Below are 24,590 nucleotides of genomic sequence, written 5' to 3' on the forward strand. Positions count from 1 at the left end.
ATAATCCAAAAAAACACAACATTAAAATTTACTAAAGTCTTTTCTTTAATGTTGAAAATTATTCTCTGAGAACAAGTGACTTTCACCTACCTCTTTTCCAATCCGAGCCTTTTGATTAATGTTGTTTGAACTAGAGTGTGTCAGAGAAAGGATGAATTACAGATGCCAGGAAGCTTCCTAAAGACGCCTCTATTTGACTGATCTGGGAGCAGTGAGTGACACCACACAGCTGCAGGGTCACCAGGAGAGGAGGGTCCGTGCGGGGTCACGACAGGTCAGCGGGTCAGAGGAATGCTGATAGGAATGCCCTGAGTGTCAACTAGGGGAGCATCATGTCAGCAGGACAACGAGGATCAGTAGCAGTTCCCCCGGGGGCCGTGACAGTGGACAACAGGGACAGATTCTGCAGAAACACAGGGAGGAAGAGGAGGAGCAGGACCGTACGCTGGTTGTACATCACTGTGACACTTCACTTCTGACCTGTTCTTTGTCAATCTGTTTCTACCGAACTGTGTTTCCTCTGTTGTTTCAACCTCAAAACAACATACACTGGAAAGAAAACTTAAACAAATCAGAACAGTGTGTGAAGAAAACCCGTTACCCCTGGTTACACTTTGTGACTTTGTCCTGCTTCAACCTTAAATTCAGATTGTAATTAGAGGTTTAAATAATTATCATCAAGCTATACATTATACTTCAACAAGTCATATGACACATCTTGATGAGACCTCTAACCGTTACAGAACGCACTTAAGTCCATGTCAGTTCCTCCTCTTGGTACAATATTATTTTAGTTCTTTCAACATTAGGATTTTTCTAGTTTTGTTTTTCATTTTTATAGGGAAGCTGCAAGATAGGAGTAACTATATGCTCTTTCTTTCACACTTGGAAATACGCTTGCTGCATCTGACATCAAAACGTCTTTCTCTAAACGAAGAAATAAACTGTACCAAGAGTTCAGGGATCGAAGAAAGATGAAAGGGTCAGTTTTATGTGGCTGCTTTCTAAGGTATGCGATCTCACACAACACCCATTGCTGAAGTTTTAGACGAAAACAATGAATTCAAGTTTCTTAACTTTTTTTAGCAGAAGTTTCCGGTTGAAAAAAAAAAAGACAATTACTATGAGCCCAGGGCTTCTGGCTTAGTGGTTTCCAATTATGACTTTATTGAGATGTTAATGATTGTACACTGAAATACCCGGCAGAAATGAAGATTTCCCTGAAACTGTAGATTTCTGGGAATAAGTGTAATGATATCCACATCTCTTGTCTTTAATCTGATGAAAACACAGTATAATATGTCATGATTCATGAGTCACGTCTGTCCGAGTTTATACATACAGTTCACATATTCCACTCATTAGGAGCCAAATGTGTCAGTGCAATCAGTGTGTGAGCCTTTGAGTGTGTGTGTGTGTGTGTGTGTGTGAGCCTTTGAGTGTGTGTGTGTGTGTATGTGTGTGTGTTAAGGCTGTTGGAGCGTGCTGCATTAAGTGTGTATAGGCAGATTCTGTGGAGGTTCTGCTGGCAGGTTATTCTGGACTTCTACTTCAGGTGCAGCTGGGACTTTCTGCCCAGTGGGTTCTAGAAGAAAAAGTTTCATTATCAAAATATATTCAAAAAACACAAACGATGACATTACTGCACATATCATTTCTCAGAGATGTTTACCTCTATCCTCCTCTTTATTTGTATCTGGTTTAAAGTGAAGTTCTCCGTTAGGACCAGCAGGGGGCTGCACTTCTGCTGCCTGCTGATCCTTCTGTCTCTGTGACATCTCTAACACTGCCTGAAATACGAGACATTACATCGGAAACACGTTCTGTTCAGGTTGCTGCATCATCAAGGACATTCAATACAATTCCATTAATGATTGAACTTAATGTCTGGGTCTGATGTAGAGGGACACTCACCTGCTGGTACTCCTTCTTCTGGGCCTCCAGGGCTTTCCCTCTCTCCTTCAGCAGTTCCTGCTCCTGATGCAGAGTCTCCGCCCTCCTCTTAAGCTCCTCCTCTTTGTCTCTGAGCTCCACCTCAAACCGCTGGAGCTCCTCCTCCGTGTACGCCGGCTTGGTTTCCAGTGTCTAGAGAGGCAGCAGGCGAATGAATGTTATAACAAAAAATCTACAGGATTATCAAAATGCCTCGTAAACTGGATGGATATTTGATTGGTGGCTGGTGACCGGGATCATCTTTATGATTTTTTTTCCCCCCTGACTTTTGACTTAAGGACCACCAACAACCTAGCTTGCTTGATATTTAAACCTTATGTTGTAACCTTCTTTTCCCTTTGATTACTTTATGAAACAATCGCAGGCAGGTTGATAATTAGGTGTTTTGTGGAGGTGTGGAGGTGAATCACGAGTTTTGTACACACCAAACCAGTTAAGCCTGTCCAATATTACACCCAGATGATTATTACGCTGATCCTCTTCAATGGTCTGTATGGCGTGGAGGCCTCTCTTCCAAAGTCTTCACCCATATATTTGCTTTTGCCTTCATTTGTGAAGTATCTACAAACTATAGCTAGTAGAAGAAGTAAAATAAAATCAAGAATATCTCCTGAGCTGACACAAGAGCACTTGAGGGTTAGCTTTGGAAGATGTTAAATCTGCAGCTGATGAGTCTTTTTTTAGTTGAAATTTTCAGGAGCGCATGTCAAAGAACAGTTTGAGGTTCTTGAATATTAGTGTCCGGGATCAAACACTGATTGATGACTATTGATAGCAGCTAATTGAGGGTGCTGCTTTAAGTGTGTGAGGTGATAAGAAAAAGGAAACTAGTTCCCATTAAACTTTACCACACACACTCCCTGGTTGTCCTACCCTTGAACCACTGATCGCTCCTTGATGAGCCACCACTCCCCCTAACCTCAAGTCCACCTCTACGCTCTTTACCTCCCACTCTTTGGGATTATTGAACTCCCTCTTCTCTGTGGATTTGAGGAACTCTTCCAAGCTGACGAGGCGGTCCTGATTTGCATCCACCTTTCAACACGGAAACACGGGCAGAATTAGCAGAAAGCAAAGAAAAAAACAAAAACGTAAAGCCTGAAACGGCCTCGTTTCTAACAATGAAGACGGGAAGCAGAGGGTTAAAAGTGACTTACATTCTTCATGACATGCTCCCTCATCCTCAGTCTTTCTTCCTCCATCTCCATCATGTCGTCTTCCTCATTCTTGGGGTCGTAGACCTTCTCCAGCTGGACGAGGGGAGAGAACAGATGTTAGATGCTATCAGGGAAGCCGTCGATGTCAGTCACGGCATTTTAAAACCAAAACAAGGGAGAGCTTAACGAGAGTTTAAACAACATTTACCTCTTTAGTGAAGAGAGCCTCCAACTCCTGCTCATCTAAAACACCATCTTCATTTGTATCTAAAAAAGCAGAGAAGATATCAGAGTTTTATTCATATATATATATATATATATATACACTGTATATTTATGTGTAATCCTTATGATATCTAAATAAAAAGAGCTGTCACCAACCATGCAGTTTAAAAAATGTTTTCGGGTTGAACTCCTGAGGATCCAGTCCATCGGTTTCCTCCCAAACTTCCCGCAGCTGATTAACACTACCCTGAGTGTGTGGCAGAAATAAAACATGAATGAGGAGAAGACCGTCAGCGGAATTCTCTTTGTTCCCCACCGCAAAAAAAAAAAAAAAACCTATGCGCGTACCGGAGCGTTGACTTTGGGATGCTGGCTGTGTTTCTCCTTGAGTTCCTGCAGTCTCTTCTCCTCCTTCTCCCTCTTCTCCTGGTCCAGGCCCTTCAGGTACTCCCGTCTCTCGTGCTCTTTCAGCATCTCGTAGCGTTTGAACTCCTCGTGCCTCTCGGCGTCGTAGTTCTCCAAGTCTTTGGTGGCCTAGCCCAAAAAATGAAATATTTATCATCAAAGTTGTTTTTGTGGAACAGTTGGTATTTGTGACCTGCTTGAGTCTGATCAAATCTGATGTTCAAATCTGGACATAATAATAAATATAATCCATATTCCAGCTGAAGGGAAAGCCTTTTTATTTTTCACTCTTTGGGATCCAGATATACGTATCTCATGAGAGACTTACTGTTGAAATGAGCAGCTCCAGGTCTTTGGCTTCAAAGTTTTGGTTGTGGTGATCCAGATGTTCAAACTGCTTCAGCAGAGAGGCATGGTCCATCTGCAGAGCTTCAAAATCACACACATCAAACGTCAAACACATGCCGGACTTTAAGCACACGCCTTAACATTAACCCTGCTACTCTTCTTTGTGTTAATATTATAGAGGTGTCACTTATTATTTTACACACGAGAATTTGGCACATTCCATATATATATTTTTTTTTACATATGCTACTTGGGGAAATGATTTGTTTAATTAAGTTTGTGCACACACAACATTTAGAATCTGACATTTAGTAATAAAATTTCAACTTATCATTAAGGTATCATAAGCATTTTTCAAAATGTGAGTTTTCATAAACTAAACACAAGATAATAAATAGTTGAGCTACTTTAAAAAGACACTTTGTTAAACAAAAGATTTTAAGGCATTTTCATGTTTTTCTCATTTCTCTAGAGAAACATCAAATAATCCACCAAAGATGTTTCATTGAAATGTATAGAATGTATCTTTAGAGGTTGAAAATGTTGCCACGCTGACTCACTCTGAATGTTGGTGCTGTCCAGTTTGGCCTTGAGCAGCATCCTGAGGCGAGAAACCTCCTGCCGCTTCAGCTCGTCCAGGCGAGTCCGGACATGGTGACTGACCAGATCCAACTCTTTGCTGAGACGACCGTTCTGACGGAGAACACAAGACCGTCAGAAAAAGATAAAACAGGAAGCTTTTTTTTTTTTTTTTTCACTGAGAATGCAGAGTAACATTTTGACACCAACCTTGATGTCCTCTGTGTTTGCCGTTTGCAGTTTCTCTCTGAAGTGAGGGTCTGTCTCCAAAACCTCGATCACCTCTCTGAGATACCTGTCATAGTACAGGCCGGTGTCCTGCAGGGAAGAAGTTCGATACGGGAGGTTAGACAAACCAAGCTGCATCCGAAGGGAATCTTTCATTTTGAAAACACATCAAATGGCATTACCCCGTTCTCCTCTTGCACCTCCTCTTTAGCTGCCTCTTGGCCTACATTGCGATCTATAGGCACCGACCAGACCCCAACACAGAAGATGGATAGAAGGAGCAGCCAGCCAGGTTTTAAGTTCATCCTCCTGCAAAAACACACAATTTATGAGCACGTCATTAACTCTGCATGCAAAACTTTGACTGAAAAGCTTTTTTAAAGACAGAATAAAAACAGACAGATTTGTAGTTTTGTAGGTCCTCCTGGTGTGATGTGTGTGTTCGTGAGGTACATTATAGTTCATCCAGAAATAATCCACATTCATATTTTATCAGTCACAGTTGCCAATCTGCAAATTTTAGATTGCTATGACTATCTTTTAATTTTTTGACAACACGTGTTCTGCTAATACTGAAGATACAATATCTAAAAAAACAGAAAGAAATCACGTAAACAATGTTTATTATTATTCAGAAATGTGTTATTAAATACCCCTAGTAAGAGTTCTGATCATTTCTTTTTCGGGTATAATTAACAAAATATATTAACGTTAAGGCAGCGGAGTTGTCGTGTTATTGGATATCTATATAAAATATAAAATATAAAGATTTAATGATATTGTTTGTCCGTAGCTATTGAGCTAAGTAGCTTTTAAAGGGACAACACGGATGCGGATGCGGATCCTTTTTGATGGCGTGACTGTGGAATTAACCCGACGTCATGAATAAATCATTTTATGTAATTAAAAAATCTTCAAATATCTCTTGTGAAAAAAACAGAACATTTACGGTCATCCTCACAGGATCGTGAAATCTTCTCCTGCCCCTCCGTCAGCTCTAAACAGGTAACAATGTTACCGTGTTTCTTACTAAGCTGTCCCTCTCCTAGCTTCACATTATCTCTCTTTTTTTCTCCTATGAACATGTTCCGATATATTAAAACGATATCAACATTTGTCCCGACACACAATGATTTAGAAAAGCTCGTCTCTTACCACAGGTATGTTTAAAATACCAGATCCTATGCTCCGAGCACGATCTGTTTTTGCTGTCGGTTAAAAATGACGTCACGAGATATAGCCACATGCTACCTTCACGGACTATCGGAAAAACTATAGTTTTCACTTGCGAGCTCACATTTAGACTATTTTTTTTTTTTTTTAAATCGGTGAGTTGTTTAAATGAAAGTGATGTATAAAAGATGACAAATGTGACTTAATATGTAGAAGTTGAAATCATAAATAATGAACTCATGTCAACTCCCTAAAAGCTAATTATTTACCAGCGTTAGTAAAGGAAAGCATTCTTCATCTTGAAATTACAAGCTAAATTGAATGTATCATCTAAAAATAAATAATACATAATAATAATAATACATAATGATAATAATAATAATACATAATAATAATAATAATAATAATAATACATAATAATAATAATAATAATAATAAGAAGAAGAAGAAGAAGAAGAAGAAGAATACACGGAGACAAAGTACATACAAACGTTTAAAACGTTTAATTGCTTTGAAAAATATATTTGTTGTGTATCATATCAATAAAGAAACACAAAGACATGGCAAAATGAAATAAATTAACATGTTAATGGTCAACAATTGTGCGGGATCATAAATTAAAAGTATAAATATTATGCATCAAAAACATCTAGGCCTATAATAAAATTAATAGAAATAGATAAAATATGGCACGTGGAAAACACATAGATGCAAAAGTTCATCATGAATAAATAAAAATGATAAATTAACATCACTCATTTCAATAATATAAAAACATGTCAGAGCATTTTGAGGTCATAATAGATTTTATATCAGTTTGACTGATGAACTTGAGAGTTTTTTGATTGATTCCCACTCTCAATGCAATAGTTGGTTGAGCGTTTAGAAATCAATTTCTCTCATGTCAGTGGGCGTCCCAGGCCTTTCGGTCTCCACCTCTTCATCTTTCTCCATCGGGCCCTGCTGAAGCCCACTCCTCAGCCGCTGTCTGAGAGCATACTCGATCATCTCACTGTAGCACTGCAGCACTGCCTGGGATGCAAGACAGAGACATTAAAGCTTTTTGAAACAAATGCAATATTCTTCCTGCTTTTTGCATGAATAGCAAACAAACTGGTCCCTCAAAACAAAGGTATTCTAAGTCTGTTTGCATATAATAAAAAAACATCTAGGCCTATGTGATTCTAAACCCTGCAAAAACCCTAACTCTAAATGTAGTCAACTTAAACCAAATCAAGAAGTTTAAAATTGTTCATCTCTACTCACCAGGTCAGTCTGACAGAGCTCTGCAAGTGCTTCACCCATAGCAGCCAGCTGAGCGTGGCTTTTGTTGCCCAGACCTCGCAGGGCACTGTTCAGTGAGGCTGCAGCAACAAGTGATGGAGGGGCTCCCATAAAGCGAGAGTCACAGGCACACATAGCAGCCAGGGTGTCGCTGTGCCGCCGCAGTGTGGCGAGCAGCTCCCCCTCAGACTCACTGCCGTCTCCTACTCCACTCATTTCCTTCAGTGAGATGAGGAAATGTGGGAGGAAGTCCTGAGGTGTCACTGCTGCCGTGTCCCAGCGGAGGGTGGCGAGGATGACACGCTCCATTTCCTACAGGAGGAAAAACAGGTGGGATTAGGAGTTATATTTTGTCATGTAATGTGATACGGCTTCACAATAATCCAAAAAATATATTTTTTTTTTTCATTTTTAAGATGTATCTTTGTCTGTTTTGCTATTAGCATAATGTATAATAACACTACAAAAAGGTGGGAAAGTTTATTCTACTTTCTAAAATTGAGGTTTGCAAGTTTACAATGAATGTCCTTAAAAGTGAGGTTAAATGTCTGTATGATATGAGGTAGCAGTAACTGGGAAGGATCACAGACGGTCAAGGAAAAACTCCATTACAGCCCTGACTTTCAGGACTGAAACAGCCCGGCGTGTTGAGTGTCTGACTCACCAGCAGGTTTGAGGCCTGGAAGCTGTATTCAGCCGCAGCACAGAGCGTGTCGGCGGTCACATTGTCACACTCTGTGAGTTTGGAGGAGATGAGGATGCAGCCGGCAGCAAGGCAGTAGGGCGAGACGGGTATGGAGAGAGAGTTAGACAGGAACCTGTCCAGCAGAGAGACAGACAGGGGGAAGACGGCCTCGTCACAGCTGCACTCACAGCACACCTGAAGAGGGGGGGGGGGGGATTAGAGATATCAGTTACAGAGGTTACTGAACTCAGCCAAAGACAAAGTGAAGTACAAAAGTGTGTTTCATACCTCCAGGGCCCATTTAGCGAGCTCCTCCCGGCGCTCTGGGTCCCTCTGGATGATGCTGATGTAAAGCATGGAGGGCATGTACCTCTCCTCTACATGCAGCAGCCTCTGGATCACACGGTGCCCCGACACGATGGGGTCCCAGGCGGCCCGCAGCTGAGCCGAACCCCTGATTTGGAGCTGGTTCCGTGCCTCAGTCTGGTTCTGATCATCCTCCTCACACCACAGAGACATATTTCCACCTTGGTCCATTTGCAAAGCTTTCTGGGTAAAATCTGAACTTGCTTACTTCCAAATGAAAAAGAAAGATTGAAGTTTGTGTCCCTCTGTCACCCGAGGAAGCTGGGAGATTTCTTTTTGGAAATAGTTTTTGACCTCCTGTGGTTCTCGGCTGAATGTCACTCCTCCGCGTCGGCCTCAGAGTTTTATACCAACAGGGTGGAGAAAAAAGGAGGAGTGTCACCACAGAGGGAAGGAGGAGGGGGGAAAAAAAGCCTGTAGAAAGAGAGGCGGGGACCCTCGTGAGTGACATAAAATAATAAGAAGACAACAATAAGAATGCAACAATTGCTCCAACAGGTGGGGAGAGGGAGAGGGAATCAGAGCGAGGGGGGGCAGACAAGTGAGGGAGTGGCCCGCAGGGACGATGCAACAGCTTGTGTTCGACAGTGAAAGAGAGAAGGGAGGAAAAAGAAAAGGGTGTGAGGGGTGAGAGGAGAGAAAAGGTCACATCCAGACTCTGACAATGGGAATGGATTACAAAAGGATGCGTGTTTGTTTACAACGCGAGCAGCAGAGAAGAGATGTCACACTCTGGATGGATGTTGTAAATATCCCCATGCACACATGTGATACTCACTCATTTTAAACCCTCATATATTCAGTAACTTAACTTGGTTAACAATATTTGTGACCATGTAATCATCACCAAGACTTGTTTACTTGTATTGCTGTTTGAGCTTTTAATGTCGGGAAAATATTCAAAACAAATCATTCGAAGGTGTAAAAGACGGGCTCCAGGAAATTATGTTGGTCAATTTTTTTCAAAAGCCAAACAATTTTAAAATCGAATCAATTTCAAGCGATCAACAACTCAATCGAGAACTATGAAAAGTCATTGTTGCCCTATTTAATAGTTTTAAACTTGTGATGAGGGTTAGGTGAAAGATTTAGTTATGCTTTCAAGGAACTGAAATCCTAAAAGGTTAAGCCCCGCCTCGTTTCAGAAAGTTTTAAGCTGACACAAAAATACTGAAAACTAAATTTGGAGAATTGGTTTATAGATGTCACAGATACTGAGCTTCATATTCTTGTGAGGATTTTGAAACATGTTTTTTTTCTGTATTGTTTTCATAAAAGTTTTGGCTATGCATCACTATAGCTTTTTTTCATTGTCAAAGCAACCTGTGTCCCCCCCCCCCCCCCACCCGTCCCTCCTCGAGAGCCTGTGGCAATCTGCTGCTCGTGTTTAAAGAGCAGTGAAGTCAGCGTGGAGGGCCGGTGGGCTGGGCGAGGTATGTGCAACAGACAGTGGAGCTGGGCAGGTCAATGAGCCGTATTGTCTCCCTTTACAAATCAGTGTCAGACAACAGCTCCTGGCCTTCTGCCTGCTGCTGGCCCCCTCACACACACACACACACACACACACACACACACACACTAAGGGTAGACACACTTTTCACACGCTCTCCGGGGACTCCTCTGCCGGTCACAATGGGGTCGCACTCAGCTGTGAGAGGGAACACAGATTGTATTTGACAGTCATTACAGGTGGCTCTTCACACATTAAGGCTTCAATGGCAGCTCATGTTTCTAATAGGAGTTAAATGGACGAGCACACAGACACCATGGCTGAAGCTGAGCATCAATTATTCATCCTCTATTCAACATGCAGCTAGGGCTCAGAGTATTTAGCTGTGGTCAGATTTAAAAGTTTTTAAGACAAAATTAAGAAACTTAACTTCAATCATTGAATGATATTTGAGCAGAACATAGAAACTGTTTCTAATAGATCCTCAATAAATCATTAAAGTAACTTTTCTTCATCTCAAACAAGCATCCTTTATTGTTACTGGTTCTTTTATATTTCACATTGGTGGAAGAAGGAATCCAAAGTTTTCATTCAAGTAGAAATTAAAACGTTGAAGTGCATCAATAAAGGACTTCCTAAGTGAAAGTTCACTATGAGAAAATGCAAGTAACTAAAAATACAAACTAATTATGAGCGATATTTACTAAAAAAGTCAACCAAAAAGGTATTTATGATAAAGAAAAGTTGTATACCATCATATATGACATCTCTGGTGTTTATAACATGCATTATTGTCAAAGATGGAACTGAATTATGATGGGCTGTTACAAAAAAAAAGGAACAGATGAATTGTATACAGTAAATCTTTCTTTTATCTACCAAACAGACAAACACACTTTCAATCAATTCAGTATGACTGAAAATGTACAAAAAACAATCAAGTGTATCAGTCATTAAATTCCATGTCCTTAGTGTTTTTTTATAAATAAGTCCAAAATGATCAGCTAAGGCCAGCAGAGAGGTTGTACATTAACAAAATGTTTTACACAGAGAAAATCCAACCTTAAAGTCAAATAAAGAGACCACAAATGGGAGCTAAAAGTCTTGTACATCACAGTTTTCATTGGTGAATTTGGTCACAGCACATAAACAGAACACCAGCTCTTCTGCCATATGGGCTCACTTTCTGCTGCATAGCTGAAATTCCTTATTTTGCACAACACACATTGGTGTTTAGAATCTAAAACAAAAACTGTCAGGCCAAAGAATCCATCTGGGATCACTTCATCCCCCCCCCCATTACGCCTCTGCACATCAGAGTGAAGGCAAAATATCACAGGGGTGTAAACATTGTGGCTTGAAACAACAGTCTGAACAGGGTTAATGTCTGTTTCTGCAGAGTGCTGTTGTGTCTGACACCTTCCCCCACGGCAGTGGTTACAAAAATTACAAATAACTAGATAGAAATATTAATCTTATCGCTGACCGTCTTATTTGCCTTTAGGGCTCATGTAAAGGCATCACTATCAGTTTCAGGACGTTTCATAACCAGTTGAAACTCCTCACAGGAGCTTTAAGTGAAGCTTTGAATGCAGCCCTTTTTTCACAGTGTGTATTAATCCTTTAACTTCAGTAAATGATCGGATAGCTCCTATTCCTCCTGGTACTCAAAAACAAACCAGAGGCTTAAATCTGCTTCTTTGAGTCATCTGACCTAATGACAAGATGAAGAGAGCGTAATCCTCCACTATGCAGTCGATTGTAGCATTAGTGAGAGAATATGAGGTTTAAAGCTGTCGACAAGGACCTCGCCTCTGAAGCAGGCTTTGAGAGGGGCTGAAAGCAGATTGAGTTTGAATGAAGGACGGAGTGACTTTGGCTCTGGTAGGTCAGGTTGGGGTGGATGGAGAGGGAGATGTAAAGGGTGGGGGTTTAAGAGAAACACAGTGACAGATCGTCGGCCTGTTTAAGCACCCTACTAAATTCATACGTCCCAGCTGTATTCAAACAACATGGATCGAGGGGGACAGAGACAGCGACGGGCAGACAGAGGAGAGTGCAGCAGGTCCTGAGAAGGAGGTGTGTCTCCCCCGCCCCTCATTTTCCAGCTCATTTCCCGGGACAGTGGAGAACAGAGGTCCTATTTTCCCCACAGCCATTCACCTCACACAGACACCTGCTGGCAGGAGGAGGGGAGGAGGGGGGGGAGGCCAAAGTTTAACCAGTTCACAAGTTAGGACACCACATCACATAAACAAACACTTGTTACGGTTACACTTAAAACAATTACAGTTTTTTTACAACTGTCCTCCCAAATAACACTTTATTATCATTTCTTCTTTACCCTTGCATGTTTGATTAAAGAAGTGTGTGAATTATACTTGAGCTTTTCCTCAGATCTAATTTGAAAGACTTAACTGTCATCAACCTCATTAATCATCCACAGTCAATGTAAACATGAAATAATGTATCTGAAGCACATGGTAATAAAGACAAAAGTAGATGTAAAGAATCCTGAAATGTTTAGCGTACAACACTGAAAAATAAAAGCTTTGTTTAAAACGTTCCATTATGACCATATCTACAATGATGAGAAGGAATTTTTCATTGTTTTTGCAACATTAAGGAATTAATTAAAGATTTTTCTCAAAAGACAAAACTAAGAGTTAAAAACTTTAGTGTTTTTATGGACTCAGATGTGAGTTTCAGCGGCCACATCAGACAAAAACCTTTTAAGCATCTCAAACAGACAACAAAACATCAAAGGTCTTTAGTCTAGATTTAGAGAAAAAACTTACTGTAGTTTCTAGTTGGAATTTGGGGATATGTTTTAATGGTGGGCTGCATCTGTGAAGTGCCTAATCTTTTACCGACTTAACCCCGATCTTTTCCTGCCAGCACCCCTTAATGTTCTGCATGAAGTCGGAATGATCTAATGTATTAAGGTTGCAGCTAAAAGCCAGGAAAGTTGTGATGATGTTTATATTTCTTTAGCTGCTTCATGCTCTTATGATCGACAGACGGTTCTTTTACACTCTCCTCACTGAGGAAACATCAAATAACACATAGCAGTGATATGAAGGCAAACACTCAGACTCTGCCTCACTTCATGGCTTACCTCCTGAGACCCGCCTCCTCAAAAAAATTAAATAAAAATAAAAATAATTTTTTAGTGAATGTTGCCATTTTGCACTGTTTTTTTGTTTTCATTTTTTATTTACATCAATATTTGCAGATTTATTCAAGTAGTTTAATTACTTTTCTCAACAGCAACTACAAATATTTTCGACCAATGAAGGAAAGGGGAGGAGTTTTCCAATATTTCTTTTTACATTTATGATATATATTTATGAGGCAGCTTTACATTTTAAAGAGGCAGACCACTGTCTATTTATTTTTTAAATCCTGGCTGGAAGAAAATCGCCCGAGAAAGACAGAAGAGAAAAAATACATTTGACAAACTCTTCTTCATTTAGATTCAACCTTTTATTACGTAATAATGAGAGGATGAAAACGTTAAGTCATAATACAGATAATTACAAGGCTTAAAATGTAACGCCACTCATGAAAACTATAAGGCATGCAAAAACTTTGCATAGAGCTGGAATGGCATCATACAGTACTAACAAGGAGAGTTCATCCTTAATTTCTTCCCTTTGCAGGTACAATGGAGAGAGGGGGGGAGCGCCAGGGACATCTCAACCAAAGTACGTCGTGACAAAAAGGACAAGCAGCTATGATTAAATAATGTGTGAGAAGAAGGTAAAAGAGCAGCATGAGTAGGAGGAAGGAGAGCAGAGAGAATGGCAGTCATCTTCATCAGAGACATGTGAACACAGAGGACAACATAATGAAAGACACAGAGCACTGCACGCTGTCATAGTGTTCGGTAACATTCATGGGTACATTTAAAGAAAAGGAAAAAAAAAAAAACCCTCAACGCCCCCTGCTGTTGACAAACAGTAACAACAGTTTTCCACAGACAGTCACTTTCTCATTTGATCAAATGCATTTATTGTCTTCATATATAAATACTTTCCAATCGTTTGTGTCAGTTCACCAGCCAGCCTGCTGCTTTTAAGGATAGGTAGGGACGCGTGCTGAGCTACAAGAAGCAGCGCATGCCTCTGATTGGCTGCTGAGGAGGCGCGCCGTCTCGCTGCCCTGGGAGGCGGGACTGTCCTCCTCTGAGCTGGACGGGACGTAGAGACCCAGAACCTGCTGCACCTTCAGGGGAAGCTCCTGGGGATGAGAGGAGGAAAGGAGAAGATCAACAAACCCTGCTGTCATATTCATGCAACAAATATGACGCATTTGAAGAGCTTCCATCACCTGAGAATCATATTTCTATTCTAGGGTATTCTTCTTCCTGATTTTTTAAAACTGAAAACACAGCTAGCATACTCCTAAAACGCCAGCATTGATCAAACGTTCATAAACCCTTACAGACAAAAATCAATAGATAAAAATGTGTTTCTTTATGATCTAAAAACAAGACCCTAAGAATCTATAGAATACTTTATATCGGTTTTTTTTAATGCCTAAAATCACTGCTGGGAGGAAGGTGTGAGACAAAGTGATTAACAGCACGCTAAAGGAAAAGCCTTTACTGATATTTTTAACAGCAAAGATTCTTGATGAAGTAGGAGCTCAAATGTCTTTCTAAACAGCAGCGTAAGAAGCTGCAGTGCTAATAGAAAATAAGAATGGGGCGGGATACTCCGATTGTTCTTAAAACTACTTCTCTCAATCTGGAAAACAGCTTACAGAACGTAAAGGGTCTTTTTCTAGCTTGAACTTTCAAAATAAAAGGTACACTTCTAACCAAACAAACCCACTGTGACTCCAGACTGCGACACTCGATGTTGAATCTTTCTGGCCTTTGAACGCCTCTTACCTTGCACTGAATCAGCTGGAGGTAAATCGCCTCGGCTCCCACCAGAACAGTCTGCAGGTCCAACTTCATGGTCAACTCGTTAATGTGCTGAGGAGATTTTGACAGACCCGGGAAACGTGTCAAGTTATGGATGAAGTGTATCAATGCATGCCTCAAATGTACTGACAAACTGTTCATCACAAAAATATATTCAAAACCAAATATACACGGAACACACCTTCAGGATAGTGTTAAAGTCGTGGTCAGAGCCAATCAGCTCTCCTCTCTGGGACTGCAGGATGGAGCAGGCGATCAGCAGGTGGAAGTTGTCACACGGGAGTCGACTCCAGAGGACCTGAGGAAGAAAAAAAAAAAAGAAAGCTTGAAACTAAGATACTCTAACAGTAACTAACTTAACACTTACATAATACAGGAGTGACTCGTCTGTTGCTGCCTTATCCAGTTTGTATTTCTGTGTGACTTTTAGAGCTTCTAGCTTGGATCTAACACAACAAACTAACTAAATGACTGACAAGTCAAGGCAGTGGAAGACCATCACTCGGCAAGATATAATGTGTATTTCTGTCAATGTAGTCTGGTGGCCTTAAGAGAGCAATGTAGGAAACAACTTTTATTGATCATCAAAATGGTCTGACCTTATTAAAAGGTCTCATTCTGAAGCTTTCATTTACAGAGTATGGTTACACAGATTTTACAACAGTGACCAAAATGAGCTCTATGATTGGATGTCATTTGTAATGTAATCCTTTGGAGTGAAGGCTCCTGGTCAGCCATGACAGTTTTTGGCTGGATCAATCAACCAGAGCAGTACCACAACTTTACCAATCACTCCCCTCTGAAATGGAAAAGATTCCCTGATTACTGTCGGATATAATGTCATGACCCAGTATGAAGCCTAACGCCATGAAGGTTGAAGGAATAGAGCCACCCTGACTGTCCTGCAGACGTCTGAGCACGTCATCATACTCTTCCTGTGTGTGCAGCTGCAGCGCTCTCACCTCCCACAAGGTGAGGATGTCCTCGAAGGAGAACTCTCTCTTGAACCAGATGAGCAGCCAGCGGAAACAGAAGCAGAGGGAGCCGCTGTCCTGAGAGTCTGGTGGACAGAAGACGCATGTTGTATTGATGAAGTGTCCTTTGTTAACGAGTCATATCAAAAGTTATATCCCATACACCTTTAACAAACCTTTTTATATCCTGGAGTTTCAGTAAATCACATTCTCTTATTGCCACACATTTCCATTCTTATCATGCATATTAACAGGGTGTGCCACCACTCTGCTGCTAAATGTTTCTATACATATTGAACAGATTCTAATGTTTAGCCTGGAGGTTGCATTATGTTTCATTCGCCTCTTATTTTACACATTCTTCTTTCTCCTCCACTTTCAGTTGTATTATCCTCAGAACTGTAGCCAAGAGTGCGCAGTATCGCCTCGGGCCTCGCTGCGCTTTTATTTTAAGCCGACGGGACCGGCTTGAGCTGACTCACCCAGGAAGTCGTACAGCTCGGGGTCCAGAGCCTTCAGCAGGATAGTGAGCTGCAGGAGCTGCTGCTTCATGGCCTCCTGAGACTCCTCGAAGTTCTGGTGCTGCAGAGACAAAAGGGGATTTTGGATTTGTGTCTAAATATGAATTTACTTTTGAATCTTCTTAGACAGTAGACAACAACAGGATGAAAAAGAAAGGTTACACCATGCACACATAAAGCTTAAAGCATGCACCAGGCTAAGTCACACAGTTAGTTTGATAGATGTTTGATGTCAGAGAACCTTTTAGAATCATGTCCTTCATTTAGACTATTTAACAGAGAAAACAGGGAATGAAACCATTAAAATACTGCTGCAGGCTTGTGCTGTCTGTTTTCATTCAAAACTGCTGATGAAGCATGAAGTCACCTCACAGGAATCTAAATATCTGACGCCACAAAGCTTTAAAGCTTTGAGTCAAACTTTCTGTTCTGCTTTGTGTCACCCTCCTGAGCTCTCGTCATTCAGACCTAGCTCTTTGTTCTGCCCACAGTGACGCAGTGAGACGTACGCCCTCTGAATCAACGGTCACACCTCAACAAGAAGCAAGAATAACTGTGTTTTTTTTTTTTTGTTGTGTGTCTGGCATTAAAAAGGTATATTAAGATATTTGTACTCACCACCAGCTCCATGAAGCCTGTCAGACACCAGAAGGACTCCACCTCATTCTGGGTGACGAAGAGGAGGGGAGAGAGGAGATCGCTCATCCCCTGGACGTAACCTGGACAGAGAGAAGACACAGGAAAACTATTCATTAGAAACTCAGATCATCTCAAACATCCCTATTCATGAGGAAAAAGTCAAACCAACTAAAGATACAATCAAGATCAACCCAGAGGCTTACTGAAATGTAACCGTGTTGAAATGTCAAACTTTAAGACTGGAGGGACACTGATATGTGTGTGTGTGTGTGTGTGTGTGTGTGTGTGTGTGTGTGTGTTTCCATGCGCTCTCATTTCCAGTTTCTTACCCATCAAACGAGACTAGGCAGCAAGTTCCTCAAAACCAGGATAAGGCCTTTTCCAGGTTTTTTGAAACCAGGATTTGATGTTTGCAATGAAACTAGAGTTGCTTATAAAGAATGCAGGAAAGACATTTATTTTAAAAAGCTAGAATTAGTCAGAAAAGTGTCTTTAGTGGCTGTGAGTATACCTGGTTGACCTGCCTGGCTTCAACCTAAGTGTGAGAAACAGCGCGCTGTCACCTGACAGGTTAAGACGTCTGTCCTTCTTCTTGTGTAATGCTGAAATTAATAATTAATCTGCCAATAGTACTTGTGTTGGGTGATGGGTGAATGGTCGATGCAACACTTTGCAAACAATCCTTCCTAACTGACCTATCTCTTAAGAATAATATTCTGTGTCTAACCCTCCTCCCTCCTTTTTTTAAAGCTTTTTGTCAAATTGGATCATTTCCTTTATTATTTTTAGGGATTGTCATCATCATGTCACACTGGTGAGATCATCATGTGCCTCCTGTCATGTGTAGTGTCAGTTCACTGAACTACGTACCAAGATCAAAGTTGTACATGCAGTACGTCATCAGCACGTCGTGCAGCAGAGTCAGTCCTGGATTGTCGTTCCCAGAGAAGAACGTGTTGTTTCTGTCCGTCCTGCTGACGTCTCGCTCTGTCGCGACACAACAGAGACAGCTGAACATGAGTCTTTATCGTTTGTCACAGGCAGCTGACTGATAGCCAGGAGAGAGATATGTGTTTGTTTGACAGATTACATCACTGACCAATCAGGCTTCTGTATCCTCTGAGGAGGGAGTTCCTCATCTCCTGCTCTTCACTCACTGACTTCCACTGCACCTTCATCCTGAAGTACTCGTCCCTGCACACACACACACACACACGCACACAGGCAAACACACACACACACAGGCATTCAGGTTGATAAACAACTAGAGGAAGAGAATACAATACTGTATTGTATCCGGTCTTAAAGTTACATGTTGGGCTACAGACATTAACTGGTTAGCTTAGCACAAAGAGAAACAGCTAAGTGTAGCTCAGTCCAAAGGTCACAAAACGGACCTTACAGCAGATTTAAAATTCCCAAATTCAATCTAAAAACTCTGCAATGAAAGCTAGAAATTCATGCCACTGCCTACTTTCATATTTTTGGCTTATTGTGATTTCAGTTTTTGGAGCATTTTCAAATATGTCTTTTCCCGAGAATCTGTTGAACGTGATGGTTATTAATGGTGAGCCGCAGCTGTTGTGTTTTTCATTTCAGATCCATGTTATCAGCACACTCCGTCTCTTAGTGGCCCTCAGTCACTGTCATTTCCTTTGCACTACACTAAACAAAATGCAATGACATCATCAACAAAACAAAGTAGGTTCAACCTGTGTCCTTTTCTTGGATTGATTTAAACAGAAATACGCACTCAAGGATCTCCAGTATCTGTTTGTGTAGGATAATTTTTTTCAGGGTTAAAGGTTAGATTATTATTGATCCATTTGTTCAAACACTCCTGTAGAGGCCATTTTAATCATGATAACTTTAGTTTCAGAAGTATGGTTTAAGTTTGTGTTAATAGAGTATATTTTTTGTGTTGTGAGAAATAAGTATTAATTTATGCGAAGTACTTGATTTGACATAGAAACCTTTATGGTGAATAATGGATTTATTTGGGCATATTTTGGCAGGTATTTTGTGTTATGGGTGGAGCCGAGTTAATTAATTTGGGGTGCGATGCACAGGTGGTGAGAAAAAAAGTAGATCGTTTTTTTGTTTGTGGACTGTGGTGGAGGTATAGGAGCCACGCAGCAAATGTTTTTTGATCGTGACCTTTTCTTATGAGTTTTGATATATATTCATTTTGGATCTATTCTGGAAAGTGGAATTACGAATAAAATAAGAAATCAAGTGAGACAACGGATCTGTGAGTATATTTAAGTGGACACACATCAGGAACGAATAGGTTGGCTCCTATGACACAAGTGACAATTTTTATATGACACACAAGAAGAAATTGCCACTACAACTCCTTTAAAAAAAAAAAGTCAAACAGTGGTTCTGAATGTATGGATGTATGTGTTGGACTTTTTTTCTTGCTTGTTCAAAAACACTAACGTTTTGAGCCGCAGGATGTCCTCTCTCTCCTTCGTGGTGCTGTTCCACGGATAAAAGCCAAGCAGGAACTTCCAAGCCTCCTTCCTCAGGGACGGCGTGATGCCCTGCAGAGGACAATCATGATTTTTTTTTAAAAACATGAACCTCCTTGTAGATAAGGGGGTTAAAAAGTAAGAAGTGTGTCTTCTTCAGTATATGACTGTGGCTGTGTTCTGTCTCACCCCTCTGAACACCATTTCTTTGATCCTCTCTGGGTTCTTCACTCGCCCCTCTGGGTCCAGAAACTCCTCCCACTTATCCAGAGGTCGCCCCCGGGTTACACGTGGTCTGGGACCGAGCTCTACCCCCTTGATAGAAAGACAAAAAACATAAACAGCTGATTCATGATTCTTATGTCTCTACACATGATTTTGGTTCCACATGATTTTGATTCCTCCGTACACATGTGATGAGTTCGAAGCCTGGCTCGTCATCGGACTGGGGGGGCAAACTGGGATCCTGAGTGGTACGAGAGGGGTTATGGGAATCTGGAGGTCGAAGTGCAGCCTTGAAGAAGTTGGTGACTTTTGAGAATCCGCCAAATGTGGTGGCGTACGGGTCCTGGATGAATCTCTACTCGGGCGATCAAAGAAAAGACAAAGAAGAATTAAAAAAGAAAAACATCACCAAAATGATCTGCCCTGCAAAAGCATTGTTTGTTTTCATCATGTCAGATTTTTGGCTGGAATGTGAGTTGATTTTGGTGATAACATTCAAGCACATAACATATGTTCCAATATCGTTCCATATGCTCAATCGTTTAAACGACTCTCAGACAAATTACCAAAACAAGATCCGAGCCTCCATCGTCGAGGAGCTGCAGTTTGTCGAAGGACTGCGAGAGAGCGCCCGAGTCTTGAGGATAGGCCAGAAAGAGCCGCCCGTCAACCGGAGACCTGACGACGACAACAAAAGGCTGTGTGATTGACAGAACAGGGAGTCAAACAATCTGCTGAAATCACAGACAATCATTCTCACTGGTCCAGGATGATGTAGTACTGCAGCGCCCTGAACAGCTCCCTGGTTCCTCCTCTGTGGAAGTGCAGCGGGGGCAGCGGGTCCCCACCTCGACTCGTCAGCACCAGGAAGTTTCGACCCAACGAGAAGCGAGCCCTTCGGAGGGAGTACAACTCTGAGAGCGGCAGAGAGAACGACCACTGACCTGCAGGGGAAATAAGGGATTTCACTTTTTGAAAGAAAAAAAAACAATCGCTGACTACTATGACTATAAAAAACATTCTGATACCAGTTCAATAACTGTCGGGAATTTCTGCCTTTTTCTTTTCTTTTTCGTTTTGGGATGTTTGGACAAAACAATGGGATGGTTGGTAGCAATTTAAAGATATCATTTTAGGATCTTGGAAAGAGATCCCTCAGCTCTTTGACACTGACTGGACAAAATCAATGATCATTTAATCAATAATCAGCATATTAGATGGTTATGTGATGTGGATTTCCTTGTTGTTGATATGTTTGATGTTGAAGAAATTTGCCATTGAGACTGACTTGCTTTCAAAGAGTATAATTTTTATTTAAGCAAGAAACAGTCACGTCTGACCAGGAGGATCATGAAGCCAAATAATGATCTCTCTCGAACATACAGAGACAATCGCCTATATGCACCTAAACATCTGCTTTTCATCATGGGTCATAAAAACCATCATGTAACACATCCATATTTGGCAATTCCCTGACACAACACCTTGAGGTAAACATTCAACTTGAGGGGACTCCTAAATCTCCTTCAGATACAAATTCTCTCCAGATGTATACGTTATAAACTTAAAGGAGCAGTATATTATCTCTGTCCTAGTTACGTCAGACACTTCATATGAAAATAATCTTTAATTGCCTAGCTTTCATATTATAACTGTGAGGGAAAGTGGCAGAAGAGTGAACTGCACCTGAGTCTCTGACCGGGACTTGCTCCCGATCTTTCTTCACCGTGCTGATAACAGCCCAATCAGGCTCATACCCCGGGTCAAAGTTTGTATCCTCCTCCCCTCCTTCTCCATCCTGACAATAACAACAGATTTAAATGACTTTACTTAGGAAATACACAGGAGGAAAAAAAACCTTCATACAGTTTCTATATGGAGGTGATGTCCGACCTTTTTGGTGTAGAGAACAGCAGGGGCAGTGCGACCCTCATCCTCCAGCGGGCTCCACTCTAATGCAGGCACCCCAACCTAAAGCAAAAAGCAAGGTCATTAACTCTTTTCTAAGTTTCTACTCTTTGTGTGGGAACAACTTCGATAAACACCGGACTTGCTCACCCGCTCTACGATGCGGATGAATCCTGGGATTGTGTTTTCCTGATTACTCCTCTTGGCATTTGTGTGGAGATACACCCCCTCCTTCTCGAATATCAGCTGAGGAATACACAACAAAAAAAAAAGATACATTATTATAATTGATTACATCTGATTGTTAAGTCAAAAAAAACAACAACAACAAATGTTCCAGGACGGGGTGGTGGGGGGGAGAGTCTTGACAACAGGTTGGATGACTTGGTCGGTATATTTTCAAAAACCACATCAAATTGTAAATTCTATAATAGATATACTCGTTCAACAAGTCTGCATAATCTGTCACATTAGATACATTTGTCGGTATGTGGAAGTCACTATCACCACTTCAGTGTTTAAATATGAACTGGATTTTGAAAATTTTGAAGATTTTGAAAATTAAAAAAAAAAATCAGAGAATCGAAAAAGTACATTGAGTTTTCTGTTGTATCTTTCATCACTACACTGATTTACACAAGTTTTATGTAACCTGAACCCCTTTTTTTTTTTTTTTTGGCTGCGTTTATTTTTATTTATCTGAAATGTAAAAAATAAATTAGTGGAAATGATCAGGTTAATTCTAAGCACGTTAGGATAAGTGAAGTGTTATTGTGCCTGACATAGAAAACACACAAATCCTGAAATGTGTGAAAAGGAATTGCAAAAATAACATTAAAATAAACGATTGGCCTAAAGATACAATCTCAAGCTGACAGTTCAGATAAATCCTTTTAAAATGTGGTTGTCACTAAAAGCCAGAGGTCACATGATAGTTGTTTCTGCCCCGTCAGATCAAGTCTGTGAAACAAAACAGAAGAGGAAACTTTCATAGATTTTACTATCACGAACTAAAACCGACTGACTTTGAAGACACGTTTTCAGGTTCATCTTGTTATTCATACACCCATCAGCTAGCTAAACAACACAGTCCGACATCTTTCTCAGATGACAACAATACACATGTAGCAACCAAGTGTTGTGTTACTGCTTTATCATGTGTTATTGAGCGCTAGCTTGAAGTGGTAACAACAGCTAACATTGACAGCAAACTCGGTTATTTCCAGCTATAATTTCACATTTGGCATTTGTCAGGGGAAGCTGTGGACAATCAATCATTTTACAACTTGACACGTTAAAATTATTTTAAAAAACCCATGAAAATACCTTGTAATCTTCAACGCTTTGCTCCATTCTTCTCTCACCTCTGGCTCGAGTCGTTTTCCAAAATAAAAGTTACGTCACGTTTCCTGACGACGGAAAGCCCCGCCCCCAAAAGAGACGTCAACGGTAGGAATGTGGGGTTACTTGACCATAGTTGATAAACTGGTTTATTTTTATTTTTAAAGGTGGCAAACAAAACACAGAAACACGCCGTGTCGGAGGGAAAAGCCCTCCTTTGTTGAGTTCTTTGTTTTATTTGATCGTTTAGCAACTTGGATTTATTTTGAAAGTGTTTAAAAGGATGTTAAAATACACTATAATGTCTAATTTGACGTTTGAATGTAGTTCTCAATACTGACCGCTAAAGGGCAATAAACACTCATGATTCTTAACAATAGCTAGATAGTCGATTAGAAATTACAGGATACTAACCTAACCTGTCAACCAAAAAATGTTTAATTAAAAAAAAAAAAAAATTGTGGAATGATATTGTCTCTTAAATAATTATTTATCAAGTTAAATTTCCAAAATATTCCAATACTTACCACTGGTACATGTACAGAAGTTTTTATTATTATGAATATTTAAAAAATTGATGAGAAAAATTAGCAGCTAGTTGGAGCTGCTAATTGTTTAAAAAAACTATACATTACAGCTAATTTATTAAAATACTATACATATACTATACGTAAAAAACCTTAAAAAAAAAAAAAAAAGTGAGTACTCCTGTATTATCATTTATTGTGAAACTTTGTTCCATATAATGATAAAAAAAAATTACTTTTTTCCTCGATAAGTTTTATGACCTATTTTTTATTCTACCTATTATTTTTAGTGCATTGATTTGGTCAGACAGCTGCTTCTGTTTTTCTATCCTCTTATGTGAGGAGGATTTGACGATACGTTTACAGCCTATGGTACGTGCACGTACGGCACGTACATGTGGACCAGGCGAGTACGAGCCCGCCCATTGATATCGGTCACGTGTGCAACGTGCCTTCGATTGGAAGTCTGTAAACAGGTGACGTCAGTGCTGCGTCAAGTTGGCAACAATGTAGTAGAAACAAGACCGGATGTGAGCTGATATTATGAGCCTTCAAGTTGAAATACTTTTTTTTCACCCAGATAAAATCGGGGCATCTTATGAGTATCTATCAAATAAGCTTGATTTACCACGTTAAGAAAAAATATATATGAAGAGATGTACTTAGTTTATGTTGATAATTCCTTTTATAAAACAATACATATATATTTTTGGATGTACAAAAAGCACACACCATACATACAGACTATACTGTACAATATATAGAGCATGTTTGATGAATTTTTTACAGTGAAAATATGTAGAGGTTGCAAAATTGCATGATTATGTTCATTGGAAAATTTGTTTTGCTTTACATTGGAACAAAAAAAAAGTATAAACAGTTTTTGTAGACATGTTTACAGACTGATTCCATCAAGATATGATAGGACTGATGTAAAAGATCATCTGACCGATAAAGAAAATTAGAATATTCTTATTTGTTCAAAATACTGTTTCTGAATCAGACACATTTAAAATAAATGTTTGTGAAGTTATCGAGACACAAAACAAAAATAGCTATTTACTGATATTAGATAAGCTCCTACTGAAATCAAATCAACATGTTCACCCGAAAAAAAAAAGGTTCATCAATGACAAATTGGCAAACATATCTCTCATAGATACAATTTCTTTATTCACTCAGCTGTACATTGAGA

At 40.2% G+C, this 24,590-nt stretch overlaps 3 protein-coding genes across 3 annotated transcripts; all 3 read right to left on the reverse strand.

Annotated features, from left to right (window-relative positions):
• Positions 1 to 1,147: 1,147 nt before the first annotated feature.
• Positions 1,148 to 6,139, reverse strand: nucb1 (nucleobindin 1). The gene is made up of 13 exons (XM_061026485.1): positions 6,051 to 6,139; positions 5,078 to 5,204; positions 4,878 to 4,985; positions 4,649 to 4,781; positions 4,069 to 4,169; positions 3,684 to 3,869; positions 3,492 to 3,582; positions 3,319 to 3,377; positions 3,111 to 3,203; positions 2,899 to 2,988; positions 1,915 to 2,085; positions 1,673 to 1,790; positions 1,148 to 1,585 (listed from the first exon to the last, which is right to left on the reverse strand). The coding sequence occupies exons 2-13, from the start codon at positions 5,198 to 5,200 to the stop codon at positions 1,491 to 1,493; spliced, it is 1,368 nt and encodes a 455-aa protein (XP_060882468.1). The 5' UTR covers positions 5,201 to 5,204; positions 6,051 to 6,139; the 3' UTR covers positions 1,148 to 1,490.
• Positions 6,140 to 6,582: 443 nt separating this feature from the next.
• Positions 6,583 to 8,706, reverse strand: ccndx (cyclin Dx). Its single transcript, XM_061027230.1, has 4 exons — positions 8,326 to 8,706; positions 8,017 to 8,232; positions 7,335 to 7,664; positions 6,583 to 7,100 (listed from the first exon to the last, which is right to left on the reverse strand). Exons 1-4 carry the CDS (start codon positions 8,572 to 8,574, stop codon positions 6,951 to 6,953), a joined length of 945 nt encoding a protein of 314 aa, XP_060883213.1. The 5' UTR covers positions 8,575 to 8,706; the 3' UTR covers positions 6,583 to 6,950.
• Positions 8,707 to 13,324: 4,618 nt separating this feature from the next.
• Positions 13,325 to 22,955, reverse strand: tbc1d17 (TBC1 domain family, member 17). Its single transcript, XM_061065938.1, has 17 exons — positions 22,854 to 22,955; positions 21,678 to 21,773; positions 21,513 to 21,590; positions 21,306 to 21,417; positions 20,380 to 20,563; positions 20,186 to 20,297; positions 19,804 to 19,974; positions 19,584 to 19,709; positions 19,363 to 19,466; positions 18,020 to 18,114; positions 17,791 to 17,907; positions 16,900 to 17,000; positions 16,243 to 16,342; positions 15,749 to 15,846; positions 14,968 to 15,084; positions 14,751 to 14,837; positions 13,325 to 14,095 (listed from the first exon to the last, which is right to left on the reverse strand). The coding sequence occupies exons 1-17, from the start codon at positions 22,878 to 22,880 to the stop codon at positions 13,931 to 13,933; spliced, it is 1,890 nt and encodes a 629-aa protein (XP_060921921.1). The 5' UTR covers positions 22,881 to 22,955; the 3' UTR covers positions 13,325 to 13,930.
• Positions 22,956 to 24,590: the final 1,635 nt, after the last annotated feature.

Source organism: Labrus mixtus, chromosome 20 (assembly GCF_963584025.1).
Source record: "Labrus mixtus chromosome 20, fLabMix1.1, whole genome shotgun sequence".
Lineage (NCBI taxonomy): Eukaryota > Metazoa > Chordata > Actinopteri > Labriformes > Labridae > Labrus > Labrus mixtus.